Here is a 20,719-nt window from a genome sequence, read left to right on the forward strand (position 1 = left end):
GCAAACAATTAATATATGACACATTGCGACAATTTTGTTCTTCGGTTGTCGTTTAAATTTAATTTATGGATTATATTAGTAGTAATAATGTGTTCAATGTTTAACGTTTGATAAAGCTCTTATTGTTTTTAATTATTTTTTAGAAGCAATGATGGAACAATTTGATGACCTATATGGCTGCAACTTAGAATTGGTATATATAAACAAAGTGTGAACAGAAGAGAGCATACTACATAAGTTTGATGTAACTGAATATCTTGAATTTGGCTATTTCGAAAGAGGAATAATGGCACAGAACTAAAATTGAATAAAAACCATGACGTATACATATTTTGTCACATCGAATTAAAAATAACCCACTCTTAGAAATTTTGACTAACGATTATTCTAGGTATGCAATCACATATTTATAATCATTGTAAAATGTCGTTTATTAGATAACATCCAAGAAACTACACATTTATAAGCTGTCCGTTGGCTGATATATATAGCGTTTACACTGCGACAGCGCCGATTTGATCGACATTAGCATTCAATCCTCATACATACTAAGGGTATATTACACGTTCGCTTGCAGCAGGTGAGCAGGTGAGAGACTTAATTCTAGAAACTGCGATAAAATATTAGATATTATTATACACGTTCGCGTTTAAAATGTACCTGGTTTATTTGCAATTTTTAAAATCTAACGTATATGTGCATTAAATCGGAAGCAATGATAATGTTTATGTAATATAAAAGTAAAAACTCACTTTTCGGCCTCGGAACCCGTCGCCGGGAATTCAAAATTTGAAGATTTCATTACGAAGATTGTGTTATGATTGTTTATCTAATTTAATCAATGTATTCTTCTTATCCTAAACACATTATACATACATTTAATTTTTATAGTTCTAACACACCTAGTAAATTTGCAATCCGATTATTTATAAAAGGAAAAACTTACTTTTCGGCCTCGGAACCCGTCGCCGGGAATTCAAAATTTGAAGATTTAATTACGAAGATTGTTTTATGATTGTTTATCTAGTTTAATCAATGTATTCTTCTAATCCTCAACACATTATGTATATATTTAATTTTCATAGTTATAACACACCTAGTTAAATTGCAATCCGATTATTTATATTCAGTTGTCGCGTAACAAAATTTTATTATTAAATAATAAAACTGTTGTCACGGTACTGTCGGCCATCTTGTTTTATATTTGAATGCTTATTTTTCATTGGTCGAAACAACAGAACGCATTACCGGCGGCTCGAAAATCAATCAGAGCAAATTCAAATTTTATTTTCATTATTACAATTAAATATATTTTCTTTGTTTACGTGTATTAATATACACAGCATGCCTAAGCCGCCAAACTAAAAAATTAAAAAATAAAAAGTAGGTGATAAAAAGAACCCCTTTTTTTTAAGGTTGTCTTTTATTATTCTCTTCCAAGAGACCCATGGTAAGCGGAGCGCGAATGCCCGTAAACTACCCCCTCCCCTCCATTTTTCCTATCCAACTCTGTCACCAACGGTTAGTGATGCCGGAGACCATCAACAGCATTTCGCGACGGTAGACCCGTCCACGGTCGTCAATCGCGACGACCAAGGAAGGAGGTCTGGCCTAGCTCAGTTGCCCATGGGCTGAAACTCCCGAGCAACTACGGGACGCGGGCGTAGTGCCCGAGAAGTACCCACACCGTTCATACAAAGCTATACGATTTCAAGAGTAGAATATTGAGCATATAATTTTTACGGCTTAGAACAATTATATATAAGATAACCCATGACAAATCTTGTCAAAAGCTTTCTCAAAATCTATATATATATACGACGTTTACTTGAGTTATTGCATCGATAGATTTTGCCACCGTATTGGTAAACATTTTAAGATTAAATAACATTAGAACGGGTGATAAAAAACCAATATTTTATTTTGTTTACTTCTCAGACCATTGAAATATGTATTTATTAAATAATACAATAATGAAATGCTATTAACAGCTTCCAGAATTAAAAACATACACAAATGCAATGTCACGATTTTACCTAGTATTTTTTTGTAATATTGTAAGCCATAATAATATTAATATAACACAGTGTATGCCACTTAAAAAATACTTATTTTTATTTATTAGGCTGTGTAACCCACTTTAGATTTTTATCTACACGCGCCAAAAATCTCGTACTAAACGATTGTAAGGAGTAAACCATAAAACATTGATACATATAATACTTAAAAATATGTTTGAATGATCTAATTTGATTTCAATTATTTCTGTATCGGTATGTATCTATGGAATTTAAATGTTTCACGGAATAATTGTAGTTGTAAATCTCGAAAAAATACACAAAGCAATATAAAAAAAATTAAATAATTATTAGAAAATAATTTTAAAATTTTTTGCGGATATACAGATAAAATATTCTTCTATTATATATAAAGAAAGATAACTAAAAATCGCAATGATACAAACATCTAAAAATAAAATTTAATATTTTTTTAATATAAAACCAGAATATTTTAATAAAAAATTATATATGTATGTACGAAACACAATGCCCGATTTTGATTTTTATCTGTTTTATATTAGATCAATATTTTCACCGCAATTTTGCTTCATATACAATCTTAAATTGATTTTAATGATAGCATAAATATCTTAACCTTAATATATAAAACTTTTTGATGTAAGATATTCTCTATGAACTGAAAATGCTTATTTTTGGAAAATTTTCTACATATACTCAATATTTATGATCTTATGTTTATTTAGCTTGTGAGCCTGTGAGATTAAAAATATCTAGATAAACCTTCTCTGTGACTGATTAAAATTACAATTATATAATAATCACTAGTTCTGATTTCCCAGTAACAATAAAAAACATTTAGGTCCAAATTGTATTCGAACCTAGATCTTCCAAGTCAATAGTAACAATGGTTTTAATTTATTGTAAATAAATTAATTTTGTGGGCCGCAAATATATTTTTGTAACAAACGCTGATTTTTATAATATATTTTATAACAGTTGTCTGATTCTATAAAATATAACAATATTATTATCACGCATTATAACCGATAATATTTTTTTAATAAATACAAATTATTAGATTAATAAATATTTAAGTTTAGTACTAATGCTTTTAAAAATAAGTTACACTATTTAATAGGTATTGCATAGAAATCTTTCCGCTTCAATTACACTACTTTTATATACTCACTGTTGATTTTTCAACAGATATAAAAAATTATAAATTTGCTTGTTTTGCAGCATAGTATCATAACTTTTTTTATATGAAGTTATTTAAGTTCCTTCGTTATAAGAGTTGTATCAAGTATTTTCAAGCCTCGGTTCCTTTATTACAATAAAGGAAGAAGAAAACTCTTGTAAATTATTAAACTTTCTGTATAAGAACCTCTTTTATACATAGGCTTATATTGTTCAATGTTTTCCAAATATATCGTAAAATAAAGCGTGTTTACACAAAATAATATATATCTGAAAGCAATAAAGAAGTATTGACTTATATAAATAAATGCGATTTAGTATAGCTATGTTTATTTATTTTTTAATAAATAAATAAGGTATTTTACATTTCTTTAGCTCTCAGAACCACATCAGATGCAAATGCAATTAGATAGCACTTGAACGATCTCAATATGGAACTAGGTCATAGTGCAGTACGGGCGTATTCAATTATGCTTCGCCCAGGGGAAATTTCAAAAGATAAAACTTAATTACGGCTACAATTTAATATTTAAAGGCGCTTACCAACAACCACAAACATCCGGGGACCCTTAACTTTGATCGTTAAATTTCCAAAATCAAAATTTTAAGCCAATCATTTCATAGTGTAAAAATAGTCTCGTGGGGGCAAAATTGAATTAGATCTTCCGGGATTGGATAGAAAATTTAGAAATGCGGCGACGGTGAAAAAACGGCTGGCGACTTCTGGCTTATCAGAGGCGTCGAACCTTTCGTAATGGTTTCACATTCACCCCGTGGCCCGTTTCGCTTTATCATTTACGACCCACGAGCGAAAGGGTCGCATCGGTATAATAAAAAAGACCGCGAAATAGGATAAAACATTCAGATTTGCCCGGCAGTTTCGTCTAGATATGATAAACATATTTACCTCCCGACATATGTTCAAAGCTCATATAAAAATGTGCATTTGATATTTTTTTTGAGTCATATGAAGTTTGTGGCATATGTTTGAAAGTGATTCTCGTCTGAAAGTTGGATCGCTGAATGATCGGTAGTAATCAAGTGTCACACCCTTCATACTACTCTTTAGACGATTAGAGAGAATGCTAAGTTAAGACCAGTCACGTTATTGTTTAGCTGCGGGACAAATACATCCGTGAACGACCATCCGATAATTACAATAAATACGTACAGCATGATTGTGTGTTTCAAAGCTAATAAAAAAGATTTTATGTTGCGGTAATATATGATTATTAATGCCTTTAGAGAGTCTGCATACATTTGTGCAATTTCTAGGTGTTAGAAAATTAAATTTTTTTTTATTTCTAGCTTTTCAGACCATTTTTGGAGCCCCACCTAACTAAGCAAATATTCACCATAAATAAAACAATTACAAATTGCTGTTTTGTAATCAAATACTATTTTTTATTTAAATATGTTATTATTAATTTACAGTCGTATTAATTTCGTAACTTTTCTAATCAGAGAATATTTAACATTTCAGTAGCAAAATATTTTGAAAGTTTTAAAGGCCTGAATTCAACCAGGCAAGGTTTATAATTTTAGATGAGAAAATTAGTTTAAATTACATATCAATATTCCAAATACATAATTTAATCACTCTTTCCACTCATTTTGATATTAGATTTTTTATGTTTATCATAAATTCAGTCTTTAGGATATTAATTTGAAGTCTTTCATAAGTGTTCATGTACTTTTTAGATGGGTAAAAGATGCAACCTTGCCGTACGCCATAATATTCATTATCAATCTGTTGCTTATCTTCGCTGCTTATTATTAGAAAAATGTTAAAAACACTACCATTGTTTCCATCTTACAGTGGAACTGAAAATAAGTGACCATTATAAGACGATTGAGATATTGTAGGGTTTGAACCAACTGCAACTATTGGTCACTTTTTATAGGTCACCATAATGACCACTTAAACAACGAAAACAATTTTTTTTTACCCTTAATAATTAGGAAACTCGTTAGAGTTCAAAATTTACATATTACACAATATAAAAGAGATGTCGGAAAATCAAAAGGAACAATAAGAAATATTGCAGATACAAAAAAAAAACAATATTTGGTATAAGAAGATGCGCGCCAGAGACAATACGTTCGACACTGTGTCTATTATTATTATTCTTCAAACGTTTTGGTTACTGAGACGTCCATTTAACCCACTAATAAAAATAACTCTTTGTATGAGAAGATGCGCGCTAAATAATACGTTTTTCTTTTAGAACTCATCGGTTACCGATCGCCAAAGTAGCCATCTGGAAATTGTTTTATTTTAAGGCGTAAATACATTTTGATGGTGTGTTCAAGAAGCGATGGAATTGGTTCGTAAACGATTGAATAAAGCTGTCTCTAACGATCAATATAACATATGTGACATTTGTATATATTGAGGCAAACTCTGGAGTCTCTGGCAGATGCTTACGAGAGACATCAGTAGATCACGTAGACAACTCCCAAGAGCCATATTGAGATACGATACTATTTCGATATTGTAGCAAATTGTACCTATAACATGTACCAAACTGTTAAAAAACAAAAATATTGATATTAATAAATAGGAGTATCACCAGATCCGTTTTTTCTCTTCTCCATATTTCTACATAAAATATAACATTCAAATACAAATTCATGGACCGCTGGTTGAGCGCATCTGCAACAATTAGAGGCCCGCAATTCGATAATCCCTCTGCAGCGATACTTTTCCAATTTATTCTGGGGCCGTAAAATCGTAATGGGACTAATAAAATTTTCCAACAGTTTTCCCCCGGCTCGGACTTTTCCATTAGTGGGCCAATATATCCGTTAAAAATCAAGCGTGTAGTAGGGGCTTTACGGTGTGTCACACGCCGGTTATAACTGTCAAAAGTTGGCTGGACAATTGTGATTCATTGCTCTGCTGGTGTGTGATTACAAATTATTGTAGTAAAACTATTTTATTTCCGAAGAAAAAACTAATCGTGATAAAATAAACAATAATTGTCTATGACTGGTTCCAATTCTGTCAAAGTTGGGAGAAAAATTGCTGATCATTATCGTAAAATAAACACGTTTTATATATTATTCAAGTTGGGCTTTAGTTTTACAAAAAATTTTAAGTAATTTCGCAGTATTCTGTCATATTAACTTAAAAAGTTAATAAATAAAATATGTAACATGTAGCCAAAAAAGATTTAAATTTTTCTTTGAATAAAAACTGCATTTGCAGAATTTCAACTCATTTCCAAATTTTTTGCAACGAAACTACTTGCAAAAGACTCGCTAAAAGGTTCTCATAAAACTGTATGATTTGTGTCTTATGAATTTTTACTGACGACGTTAACAAATATTATAGCTTATCCAAGCAGAAGCTCATTGAACAATTTTAATTTAAAAAAATACACGTATTTAAAAAAGTTAAAAGAAAACTTAAAAAAAAGCAGATAAAATTATAAAAAAATACAAAACTCTCTTCAAAGTAAAATAAAAAATATATTAACAGAAATTAATTGTTTTAATTATTGAGCTTAAAATTAATAAAAAAATATTGAATGAGGACCTTGAGCTAAATGTATAAATTTATATATAAAGAAATACATATATTTAATAATTATTCAATAAAATTATTCCTTAATAGCAACATGTGCTTAGTCATTTTATGTTTATACTCAAATTTGATTTTAATTTTATTGTAGTCACTAATTTTGAAGATTTGGGGGTCTTGCTTAATATTTTTAATTTTGGTGTATGGTATATTATTTTTACTGCCTTACATTAAATGAATTAGAATTAAGAAAAAAAAATCTAGTGTTACTCTACACCGAGCAAGCGTATGTTATAACCAGTCCAAAAATTAGCTGTTTATATTGTAAAAAAAATATTTTTGTAAATATTGGTTCAAAGACTGTAATGGCAGCAAGATTTTGGATCTCAGTTCCGTTCTATGTTTAGTAAATTTAAAAGTCTATATATACACCCAAGAATTAGACGTTTGCCTCTTATTTATTGCAGTTTCCATATTTACCTTGTAGAGATAAAGGCAAGGATGTCTGCGTATTGTAAACATTATTACTTAAGTTTTTTCTTGGTTAATTTAAAAAAATATTTAATAAAATAATTATTTAACTCTTAAAGTGCTAAATTATTTTTTAAAACAAGCCACGAAATAAGTCATACAGTAAGAGATAAATTAAAAGATTTTCCTAAAACTGTTTTTTATATGTTTGTATTCATTCTATGCTGCATCTATATTCGCCTTTTTTTAATTTTATTTTTTACTGTATAATTACGTGACTTTTTTTGAAACTAATTTAGTACTAATTTTTTTTATTGAGCGTGAGATAAATCAAAAGGGCTTGTTTATACCAGCAAAAAAATTGATAATATACCTTCACAATAAAAAATAGCAAGAACAAGTTTATGTTCTTTGACTCATTTTCCTAATACTACATTTAATGTAAATACATAGTAAATTATTACAATCCTCCTATTAAATCAAATAGCTATCCTTGCACCCTTTCAAATAAAGTAAAAGTGTTAACTACTGCATCGAAGCCCACTACCACCAAACTGACATTTGAAAACAATTTCAGCGATATCACCAAACGACACCGTTCACGGTTTTCCCGACACATGTCAACCCCCAAGCCTTCGTTCCAATACTGTGAAAATTTTACATTATTTATATACCTATTTATACCTAAATTTATCGGCGTGGAATCGCATTTATATAACAACAGCAAAAAGTTTGCAAAAAAATCTCAATTATCCCGCAAAGGGTTAACGAGCGTGCCGTTTAATTTGAATACCTCCATAGCGAATTAAAAACTTTTCCTCGCAGACATTCTTCAACAGCCGTAAAATTTCGACGAGAATTCAACACAGAAAAAGGGGTAGTGAACTATTTTTTCTCCGGCTAGAAATTGATTATTGAATTGAAAGTTGTGACTAGTCTAGCCGACCCATGATAGGTACATAGACCTTTCGCTAATTGAGAGTATGACGAATTGTTGAGATTGGTCAGTGTTGAAATGGAATTTTGAATGTAACTATTATTAAAATTCGGATTTAATTAATAATTCTACATTTTAATAAAAACCAATACTTTTACACTCACATAAACGCGGTATTTGTGTTTTTTACGTGCTAGGACAATGAAGCTGAGCATCCTCGACATCTATTGCATACTTTGACAATTTCTTAATTGCCACGTGTATGTATTTGATTAGGAGCAAAAAAATAGAGGTCTCAGATTGGATCCACGTGGTACACTAGAATGAGCGATTATTGGAGCGACGATTACCATAGCTCATATACTGACGACAACAATTTAATTAACTAGTTAGTTGCCGTGAAACAGTGCGGACGTAAACCGTGTTAATAGTTCACTAAAACCTGTCATGACAGTCACCATGATATTGGTGTTTTACAAATAATATTTTATTGCCTAAAAATTTAAAAATAAGATAAAAACAAACTCTTATAAGCCATAAAAGTTTATGGATTCTAAAATATGCCTATATGAATATTGCAATGAAATATATTGAGATGACCAAGTAAATTAAAAAAAAAATAAAAAATATGAGACAAATATAGCTGACATGCGAAGGAAATAAATATTATAAAAAGAGAGCACCACTCAACAAAGTGTCTCTTATTTTTAACCAACTTTATATACTGTTGAAAATTTTATATAGCTCTTTTTTAAGGAGCGTCTCTCTTTATTAAAATATCAATCGCTCATGTCATTTTTTTACATAAATATGACGCCTTTGTTTGACAAGGGTATTTGAGAATATTTTCAATATTTTAAAGACCTTGAGTTGTTCTTCACGGGTCATATTCTCTATAGAGTCGTTAGGGTCGTCGGGTTTTAAGCGCTTCAATTAGTACGTGACGCACTTAAACCGAATAATTCGTAGAACAGATGTACGGGCCGAGGTCAGTAGTTAACACAACTCCTAACTGGGAAGAGTAACAAGCTTTAATTCCTCTCGAAAAATATTTTGAGTATACTTTGCCTCGCTTGTACGAAGAAGTATCCGATTTGTTTAAAATTTGTTACAGGGAATATAGGTTAAAAACATTAATCATCCTTTGAAGTAAACGCGTTTTGGTGTATATAGATATAGATAGTTTGAAACTGATCAAATAATTCATTTTTTTTAACCCGTTATTACAAGTATATTTTATTACTTGGCTAGATATAATATATTTAGTTTCTTGTCTTCACGTAATTGATCGTCAGCACGTCGCTGTTCAACTCAACTGTCAACTTAAAAGTTAAAATGGCAGCTAGAATGATACGTGCAAGTGTCACGTAGCTACTGTACACCGTTTGGGAGTTCTTGTGGGACAGATATTTCATAAAATTTAAATTACAAAAAATGTTTTCAATATAAATAAATAGTATAAATAATATATACTTTTCATATAATTATGTAAACATAAGCATATACATATTTAATTTAAATTTTATCAAAATCTTATCAGTTTTTCTTCTACTTTTTAAAAATTTGAAATCCAAATATTATATGTTGCTTCTTAAACTTCAAGCAAAATTAAATAAGAAATTTGTTATAAAAGTCATGTGGGATTTTCACGACAAGCACTGAATATATAAAATAAAAAAAAACAGCATGTAAATTCCAATACACAGAGATATATAAAAAAAACTTAAGATAGTATTTTTAGAATTTTATTATAAATGCTAAGATTTAATGCCATATAAGCATTGTAATGGCCATGAGAACAGGTTCTTATTTAAATTTAATGTAATATTTTACTATATATAATATTTATAAGCCAGATTTTACCTAAAAGTGTTTTAATTATTTTATAAATGTTTAAAGGTGCAATAACAATATTGTAATGGGCATGTCAGCTGTTTCTGAAAATAATAGTTAGTAATAGATAATTAAAAATAAAACGAAAATGTAATATATGATTTGTTTTTAATTTTATATGGAAAGAAGTGAATTTTTATGACGACATTTAAATACTGACACAATTTATTGTAAAATATTTTTTATCCAAGTAAAAAATTAACGTTAAGTAATCATTGTAATGCCCACGGAAGCCGTTTTATAAAAAAATATACTACTAAATTATTTTTGTTTAGTAAATATTTAACTCAGATTTTACCTATTCGTATTTATATGCTAAAAATGCCGTAAAAAACATTTAAATGGATATGGCAGCCGTTTCTAAAAATTAAAATATTATTTGTTCCTGAATGTCAAATCAAATAAAATTAAATACTGTTTTTGTATTTTTTTTTGTGAAAAAAAATGTATATTGATATAATCATACCAGGATTTAAATGTCGAAATATTGCAATAATAACAAATAAATTTAAATGTAATAAATATTTATTATTATATTAATTAAACGGCATAGTCATTGTAATGGCCACGGAAGCCGTTTTATAAAGAAATATTTTTTTTTAACTACCACATATTTTTTTAAGCTAGATTTTACCTTAACGTTTATTAAACAATTTTATGAATGCTTCAAATTTATAACACGATTGTAACGGGCATGGCAGACGTTTTAAAAACAAGGTTATGTATTTGTTTCCTAATTTAAAATCAAATAATATTTATTTAATAACTTTTTTAAGCGATTTAAATACTGATATATAGAATTTTTTAAATTTAAATATTATGATTTATTGTCATAAAACAATTGCAATGGCCACGGTAGCCGTTTTTTTAAGCATACAATTTTTTCCGTTGAATTATTATTAAATATTTCAAAGCCAGATTTTATTGCAGTGTAAATTACTTAAACATTTTATATACTTTAATAATTTCTATTTTTTTTGTGAAAAACTGTTTTTTTTAATCATTGTAATGACCACGGGAGCCATTTTTGAAAAATTATATCACAATTTTTTTTTGAATCACAATTGTGATATGACATTAAAATAGGATTAATTTTAATTTAATCTAATATATAAGATACTTTAGGGTCATAATACAACTCTTATGAGTATGGCGACCCTTTTAAATTAATGAATTTTATGATGTTTCATAAGCCGATTATTTCACAAAAAATTTTTTACCTCAAGATGTCTTGATTTATTTATTTCGTTTGATTTTTACTGTATAATTGAATTTTACACTTAAGAATTTGTATAATTAAAAAATATTTATCAGAGCTACACGATTATTTAGAAATCCTTTGATATTATCATTATCAGTTGAAGCAAATTATCGTTACATATTGACAGTAAGTACTTGTCTGAAGTATTGTTATACACACTGCTAACGCTAATGGCTGAATGATGTATTGCAACAGCGTTAAATTATTAAAAATATACAAAAATGTAATGTGTATTTGAAAAAATAGTTTATAAAAAATATGATTTTAATTTTAATTAATGCAAAGTTTCAAAGGAGGGTTGTATAAAATGTGTCGAAGAATTAGAAATTGAATTTATAAAATTCAGCGACTAAGTCTATTGAAGTGGCATTTCTGTGTCTCTGTGTATGTCCATTTTTTATTGTGCTCAAAGTTGAGTTTTGTTAAGGACGAGTTACAGCCTACTTAAAATGTCGGATTAAACAAGTATTTATTGGGGTTCTTAGCGAAAAGCGCTTCTCATAACAGAAATAAAAGTTTTGAATAAAAAATCTGATTTATGCATGTCTTTAGTCCCAAATCTGCGGATATGTCGTTGGTTTTGTGCGCAGGATCGGATTCGATCGAACTTATATAATTAAATAATGCGAGCAACAAGTCTTTTTTAATCTACCCTTTGACATTCAAATTTAAGGGAGGATGTCAAAGGGTTCCCAAAATTTGCACAGTGCCTACGTGACGTGTTGGTTTTGGTTATGTAAAATATTTGTTTAACGCGCTTAGTACTAGTACTGCGGTTTAAGTTTCGAGTGTTCTCAGGCCGTTATTGGATTACAAAGTACGAAAGAAACGATGTTGAAGCGTAAGACGTAGGGGCGAAGGGTTTGGCCAAGAACAGGGTTGCCAGAATTATATAATTTTAAATATACTTATCCTCCTAATTATATATTATATATTATTTATCATGTTTACCCAATTTAACTGTTAGAACACAAATGTGGTAGATTGTTAATGCCTGTTTGACCAAAGAAACCCGGATATAACATTTTGTGTAAATATCATTGAACGATTTGTAAGAAAATGAATAATTAAAATAAAATCTAGCTAGGTCGTGCATAGTGAAGGGTGATTCAACTTTAATTTCCGACCTTTTTTTTAACCCTGTAAACGCCAGGGGCGTATATTCAGGGTGTGCTAGGTGTGCGGCGCACACCCGCAAAACCATCTAAAATATAAATTTAGAAATTTAGAAAATTTAGGGCATAAAGCGACATCATTTTGCATACAGTAGTATGCAAAATTATAAAATTTTAATATGCAGTGTATAGTATGCATTGGTATTTATCAGTCGCTCTAAAAGTTTCCGCGCGACCGACACGCTATGTATTACTCATGTGGCGCGCCGACCTTGAGTGCGGCGGCCGACTAAAGTAAATTGTTCCGAGATTTAACGGCTGAAGTCGATCTGTCGGCTGGCAGCGCTCAGTAGTAAAATTGGTCTCGAATTTGGTGCGCGTACTTCAAAAACTCTTGCGTTTGTCGCTGCTTTTTTATTACATTATATCACAATAACAGGTCACTCATTTTTTATATTTTGGCGTAAAATAGTTTATTATCTTATTTACATATGATCAATATTTAATTTTCTATTCTAGATTATATTTTTTTTATTTACCCCAAAAATTATGAAGAATAATGTTGAAGATATTTTGAATAATCCATTTTCAAAAAGAAGTTATGAAATTAAATTGAAGATAATCAAAATTGGCAAACTACGTCCACCTCTTCCCAATTTATTTATGGTTTGCAAGCCAAAGTACTCGAAGTTTATCCATTGGCCATTTTTACACACTGCTATGCTCATATGTTGAATTTAACATTACAACAAGGTCTTTCCAATATAAAAGTGTGCAAATCATTCTTTCAAACTTTAAATGGATTGTCTGTATTCTTTTCGAAATCTTCCAAACGAATAAATGCTTTACAAGAGTTTGTAGGTAGAAGACATCCTTCTGTTACACCTACAATATGGAATTACACATCACGGTTAAGTAACACAGTGCAAAAATACAGAAATGAATTTACGGACTTTTTTCGAGACGTCGTGAAAAATTGTGAACTATGGGACCCCGACACTGTAATAAAAGCACGAGGTTTTCTTATCTTTTTGGAAGATTTTGAAACAAGAAAACTTCTCCACATATTTTCAAACCTTTTTGGAAAAACTGATGTGTTATACAACATTTTACAATCCAAATCTTTTGACATATTATATTGCTGTAAGAAAGTTACCGAAATTTTGCAACAACTCATACATGAACAGGAAAATAATTATGAAACATTATGGGATTCTCATGTAACGGAAGAAAATTATCCAAGACTGAGTAATGATTTGCTTGTTGAAGAAAAGCACGCGTTTTGCTAACTATTTAATACAATAGTTGATAATATATGTAAGCAAATTGAAAACCGTTTTTCTTCAATGTCCAAATTGGAATATTTTCACCTTCTGGAGAAAGAAAAATATGAGCAATATAAATGAAAATTTCCAAATGAATTACTTACCAAACTGCAACAATTCTATGGAACATTATTTGATTATATAAGTTTAAAAAATGAGCTTGCTGTTCTTTATCATTTGCCTGAATTTGCAGAGAAATCTGTTCATGAGCTTGTACAATTTATGAACACAAATAATCTTGAGTCAGGTTTTCAGGAAATAGATAAATTAGGCAAACTAATATTAACTCCTCCAAGCAGTACTGCTTCAGCAGAACGTTCATTTTCTGCTCCGAAACGAATTAATAATTGTTATCGAAGTACCCAAGGCCAAGAAAGGCTATGTGGCCTTAGCTTGATTTCAATAGAAAAAGGGATCCTTATGGATATTAAAAAGAAGAGCACTTTTTATGACAGCGTGATAGAAAAATTTATGATCAAAGAAAGAAGATTAGATTTTATATATAAATAATTATAATTTTATGTTTATTGGAAATTTGATATTTTTATATAATAATATTTTAGATTAGGTTTGATGTTTATTTATTTATTTATATATGGGGAAAAGCTGTAAGGCAGTTTAGGCATGCCAAAACCTCGGCTAATAAAAATGAAAAAATGTACGTTTTTTTTTATTTTTTATAGCACACCCAATATTAACACCCACCGTACGCCACTGGTAAACGCCAGCGACTTTTTAGTGAGTCACCTGTTGTTTCTCCTAACGGGTGAGTATCTCTTTCTAAAAATAAACATCTAGTACAATAATCTTTAATAATTAAAAAAATATAGTTTGTAAATAATTCATTAACTTGTTTTAAAATATAATTTAAAAAAAAATAATAGATGACGCACCGGCGAATCGCTGGCGTTTAAGTGGTTAAATAAAATGTTCAAGTAATAAAAAAAATCGAAGACATTCTAAATTTGTTTTATTTTAAAAAAAGTTCGGATTATGCATATTCTAAATATTAAAAAAAACTTACAAACTTAAGTATATCGTTGGATTTATTTTATTAACCCTTCGACCGCGGATGACACATATAAAAGTCGTCAGAAAAATCGCCAGTCATGAACCTTTGAGTCATGTAATATGTTTTTTTTTTGTATAATTTAAAATTGAAAAACATTTTTTGAAACAATATTTAAATATGTTATGCCATAAATAGGTACTTCCCACATATTAGCAAATTTTGAAATAGCGCGCAAAAATGTCAGCTGCAATAAAAGGGTTAATCGAACATTTTTTTATTAAAATAAATTCGGAAACTGAAGTTGTGTCGCCCTATATTTGATTATAAGTTGTAATAATATTTTATAATAATTAAAACAGATGACAGGTTTACAAATTTTGATTTCAGTCTGGTGTCTCACTACTAACTTAGTAGTTGTTGAATGGGTTTATTCTTTTTTAATATAAAGAATATAAAATGCTCTGAAAAAATATGTCGTGTAAAACGTCCAGACTCTAAGGACTTAAGCCCTTAGGGATTACTTTGGGCTAAAATGAAAAGAAAATTATCACTACGATAAAAATGCTGTGTAAAAATAACATATTTTATAATTAGCTGTCCCATATTAATAATATAAAATATTATACGATTTTTTATTTATTCTTTTTTGTGTATTGAAATAATACTATGTATTGTTTTTTTAGTATCGTGACGCATTGGGGTATCATGTTAGATCACGATGGTCTTAATTTAATTTAAATAAATACATATCTTTAAGCTTATTCTATTTATGTTTTGATATACAATAGAAAACGCTTCTAAAAAAGATTTTTCCAGTATTAAATGGGTTATATTTATAATTAGACGCCTGATTTGTGTGAAATAGCATAAAATGTTCCATTTTTCATCTTACATATGTTATTAGGATCAAGGAAGGTGACGCATGACTGAAAAAAATAGATAAGGAAGTAATCTTTGCATAAGAAAATAAGTTAGTCTTCTAATATATCTGGGCTTACAATTTTTTTTAAATATGTTTCTGTAATATGTCAAGCGTAGCCTAATGTGTTATATTGTAACATTACAAGACACCAGATTGGCAATCATCATATGGAGCAGGCGTATGCCTAATGTGTTACAACTGGGTACAATAATCAAAACAAATAAGTATTAAGACACCAGACTAAAATCGATATCTGGAAATCGGTTACATATATTTTATAGCTAACATAGCTAAAAATCAATAAATGTCGTTTTGCAGCTAGGGGAGGCGTAAGCCCAATGTGTTACAATTGGGTGCCACAATCAAAACCAACAATTAAGTATTGTGGCACCAGAATGAAATCTGAAAATAAGTTACATCTATTTTTTAATTATAAAGCATTATATGGCGTACGATCAATAGATTTCCAAGTTTTATAATAGTAATACGATATGCAATTATACGCCATCTTTTAAAAATCCCAAATGTTAACAAACCATAAAAAATGGACGCAGGTCTGATACGACTATATTGATTGTATCTTTTTTGCGACGGGGTAGTATCTTCGATTTTACTAAGCAATGAAGGTATTGGCACATTCAAAAGTATCAGGTTGTCCCATTCCTACATTTGCAAAAAAATATACATTTTTATAAATTAACGATCGGTGTTTGTTAATAGAAGTCGTATCAATGATGCTATTCAGTAATGGTATATTTTTAGTTCTGATATTTTTAACCTTAAATTAACAATGGCATTAGAGATAAAATATTCTCAGTTAAGCTATAATAAGCTTTATAAGTTTCAACTCGGTTAATAATGCGACAGTAGCATTTAAAAGTATCTGTAACTCTACTGTTATATTTAGAAAGTGTCAAATGTGGTTTTAAAAATTTTGTTCCGAATATTTTGACGTCGAATATTTACGTAAGGGCGGTTGTTAGTGAGTAATTAGGGCTGTCATTAAATCATATCTGAGATTAACGATACAAAAGCTAGAAAAAAAGCGTTACGTGTCGTTTACATCAGTTCAGATATTTAAAAAGTTAGGAAAGGTGATAATTTGCAGAATATGGGTGTATTATATATTGTCTGAGGAAAACTCACGCAGCGAATCTCAATGTGACAATAATTAATGATTCTAGAACAGAAAGATTTATTTTTGAGTCGAATTGATGCTGAAGATGAGCAGTGGATACTATACTTTATCACACGATGAGCGGCAATCAACCCCTAATTCCAACCAGGATAGCACCCCAATAATATAATGTTATGCATTTGGTGGTATATGAAGGCATACTTTATTATGAGTTATTGGATTATAAGCAAACAATTACGACAGATATATAGTGTGCTTAGTTAATTCGTTTAAAAGCGGCTCAGACCATAAATAACCCTTTCTTATAAATTAAATAAGGTGATTTCACACCAAGACAGCGCTTGCCCACATATACCCAAGAAGACGATAAAAAAAAATCAATGAATTTTCTTGGGAGCTCCTTTCTCATCCACCGCATTCTTCAGACATTGCTCCAAACGACTAGCATGAATTTAGATACCTGCAACAGTTTTTGGGTACAAAATATTTTACAAAAACGGATATAAAAAACAAGATTAAAGAATTTATTACTTCCAAAAATACATTTTTTTTAATCAGATGTAAAAGATGATAACCACGTAGAGAATAATTGTAGAAAAAGATGAAGAAAATATAATTTAGTAAAAGTATTACACGTTTTAATTTTTAAATCTTAAAAACACAAAAGCTTATGAAACAACCTGATATATCTATGTCATCTGCATATAGATTTGTTAAATAATAAAACTATCATATATTTAGATACATGCAACAGTTTTTAGGTGGGAAAAATATTTAAAAAAAACGGATATTAAAAACGGCAATAAATAATTTACTGGTTCCAAAAATACATTATTTTTGGAATCAGATATAAAAAAATGATAAACATAAAGAATAATCGTAAAAAAGTATTTTAGTAAAAGTATTACAAGTTTTAATTTTTAAATCATTTAAGTCGGACCTTAAAAAAAATTCTACTAACGGCTCCCGTTGGAGTATGTTTCGATTTTTCCCACTATATCTATGTCATATGCACATAGATTTGTTGAATACTGAGACTAGCATGTATTTAGATGCATGTACCAGTTTTTATATGAAAAAAATATTTTACCAAAAAAGATATTAAAAACTGGCAAAAATTCGATATTTTTGAGTCAGGTATAAAATAACTTGGTAAAAGTATTACACGTTTTAATTTTTAAATCGTTTAATCCACACTTTTGCAAACGCTAAGACCTTTGGAACAACCTGATGTGTGTAAAATAATATCCAGTTAAATGCATTCGACTTATGGCTTCTGTTGGAGTATGTTTTAAATTTGCTACTTTATCTATGTCATCTGCATATAGATTTGTTGAATACTGAGACTCAAATAAATTGTTTTAAAAAATAACGGATTTTAAAAGCGACAATAAATAATTATTGCTTCCAAAAATACATTAGTTTTCGAATCAGATATAAAAAAATGATTAGCACGTGGAGAATAATTGCAAAAAAAGATATTATATTATATTTAAAAAGTTCCCTCCGCGCGACTTTTTTTAATTGCGATTTAAAGATAATTTATTAATGGTGGCGTTCTTACCTGATTCTCGTTGTTGAGTAGTTTGAGCTGGTCGTTGATGAGGCTGTACTTGGCGCTCTCCTCCTTCCTGAGCGCGCGCTCCTTCTTGAGCTCGGGACTCCAGAAGGTCTTGATGCTGTGCATGCTGGAGCCGAGCTTCTGGTTGGTGAGCTCGAGCTCCTTCTTGAGATTTCCGAGCTCGCGCTGCAGATCGGTGTTTTGGTGCTGCAGCTCGCCGATGAAGACCCCGCCCGGCTCGCGGAGCGCCGGGGACTGCCTCGCGCTGCGGGCGCCGTAGAGCTCCTCCTCCAAGAAGAGTCCCCTCTCGAGGGAGCGGTCTCTGAGGGCGCCGCGTTCCAGGGAGCGCTCGCGCGGTTCCCTGATGGGAAGGAATTCGCGGTCGCGGTCCCGCTCGCGGTCCAGGGACTGGTACCGCACCGAGAGGGGCTGCGAGGGGCGCGTGGCGCTCCTGGAGCGGTGGCCCCGGCGCTCCTCGGGGCTGGGGGGCTCGTCGTGTCCGTAGTACGGGGACCCCATGGTCCTGTGATGCGGCGGGTAGCCGGGGTCGGGACTTGGGGGCCCCCGCCCCCTGGGGGGGTACCCGCGGGAAGGCGAGCGGTCCACGGTGGGCAGTTCGGAGCGCCTGGAGCGGGGAGACCTGGCGCCGCCCGCGCCGCCTGCGCCTGCGGCCGAAGGGCCTACGGCCGAGGGGCCGTAGGGCTCCCGCGACATCCTGCCTCCGCTGGCGCTGGCCCGGCGCTGCCCTGTGCCCTCCGTCTGCTGTGCGGACCGCCGCCGACCACCATATTTTCCGCTCGCTGACCACCACCGGCGGAGGGAGTACGCGCGGAAGGGTCTAGCCTAGTCGTAGCGGGACCCGCGACGGGCGGCCCTACGCTCCGGCGCGCGCCGAAAGCGACACTCCGCTGCCGCCGCCGACCCGGCCCGACGGATCGATGTCGCTGCCCCACCACCGACCACCGCCGACCACCCACTCACGCCGCCGCCGCTGATCAATGAACGTCGCTCTGTGACGTCACCCCGCTGCTGCTGCGAGGCGTCGCCGTGCGCCGCCGCGGCGCCACCGGCGGGGTTCGCGGCTCGGCTCGGAAAAGCGCTTTTCCGACGAGCGCGCCGACTAGCGGTCGCTGCGCGCACCACTCGCTTTTCTTCCAATTACTGAGCCGATGAATATCGTTATACATATATTGCTGAGTATTACTTAAAAACTTGCCTACAGCTCTTCTGTTAAATTGATATCTATTTTATTTATTAAAATTAAAATATAATATAAAAAAATAATTTACTCGCTACATTTTTAGTTTTACTTATTGTCCTAAGAATATTAAAAAACAAATTTACACCTGCGTATAATATTCCCCTGGCCGTACTCGTTTTCTTAACCTAACTACCCTTGTTGTTATACCACCTTTATTTATTATTAAATATTTATTTAAATACTCTAGTACCATATTATTTTCTAGCTTGTATATAAATACAAAAACATTTTTCTTCAATATTTATTTAATATCCAATCATTCTAATCTATCAATCATATCCAGTTGATGACTGGAAATAGGTATTGATGGTAACTAAGTATGTTACGAGTAAAATAATCCCTCTTTAAAGCGTATTTTTTATTCGCAGGTGTGCTTCTCAGATGAGTTCATGTTTTGATGGAGAAAACGAAGGCCAGGCGCAAAACACATTTCAGAATGTATTGTCTTCACTGTTAACCCAGCTTTTAATCATGATTTGGTTAGTAATTTCTGGGGAAGGAACAGGCCGTCTTTACATAGTAGAGAAGACGTTGTGTCAAGACCAATACAAAAAGGTATTGGAGACACGCCTTATACCACAACTCAAAGGAACCGATATTCATGCATGATGGTGCTCCTTGTCATAAAGCTAAGATTGGACAGGAAACTCGTCTAATATGAACCCCATCGAGAATGTTTAGAAGCGTTTGAAGAGGGAGATTGCTAAAATTACAATAACCACTAAAAGGAAGCTAATATAAAAGTTGAATTATGAATGGAATAATAATTCAAACCTTCAAGAAACAATTAAAAAATGTATAGAAAGCATGCCTGGGCGAATTTGGGCACTTGTTAAAGCAAAAGGAGGATACACCAAATATTAGAAATATAGCCCCGAACTGCCTTATGGACCGTTTTAATTTTAAAATAAATTTTATTATTTCTCACCCTTGTACACCGTGAGATATTATTTGGAATAAGCATAATTTATTTTAACTTTTTGCTTAATCTTTTTTAAATAATTATTAAACCATATTAAAACTATTTAACGTATACATATACATAATCTCTAATTTTTTAAACATTATACTTATGTCTA

At 31.7% G+C, this 20,719-nt stretch overlaps 1 protein-coding gene across 9 annotated transcripts in view; it reads right to left on the reverse strand.

Moving 5' to 3' along the window:
- The window catches only part of brp (ELKS/RAB6-interacting/CAST family member bruchpilot), a 105,922-nt gene extending 86,494 nt beyond the window's left edge, over positions 1-19,428 (reverse strand). For all 9 annotated transcript variants that reach the window (XM_088189471.1, XM_088189463.1, XM_088189472.1 and 6 more), the window contains exon 1: positions 18,383-19,428. In XM_088189471.1, coding sequence (XP_088045597.1) covers positions 18,383-19,093 — 711 coding nt within the window. In that variant the 5' untranslated portion in view covers positions 19,094-19,428. The remainder of the gene's footprint in view (positions 1-18,382) is intronic.
- Positions 19,429-20,719: the final 1,291 nt, after the last annotated feature.

The sequence above is a fragment of the Plectrocnemia conspersa genome, unplaced genomic scaffold, assembly GCF_051122295.1.
Source record: "Plectrocnemia conspersa isolate PC_06_02 unplaced genomic scaffold, ASM5112229v1 ptg000008l, whole genome shotgun sequence".
NCBI classification, from domain to species: domain Eukaryota; kingdom Metazoa; phylum Arthropoda; class Insecta; order Trichoptera; family Polycentropodidae; genus Plectrocnemia; species Plectrocnemia conspersa.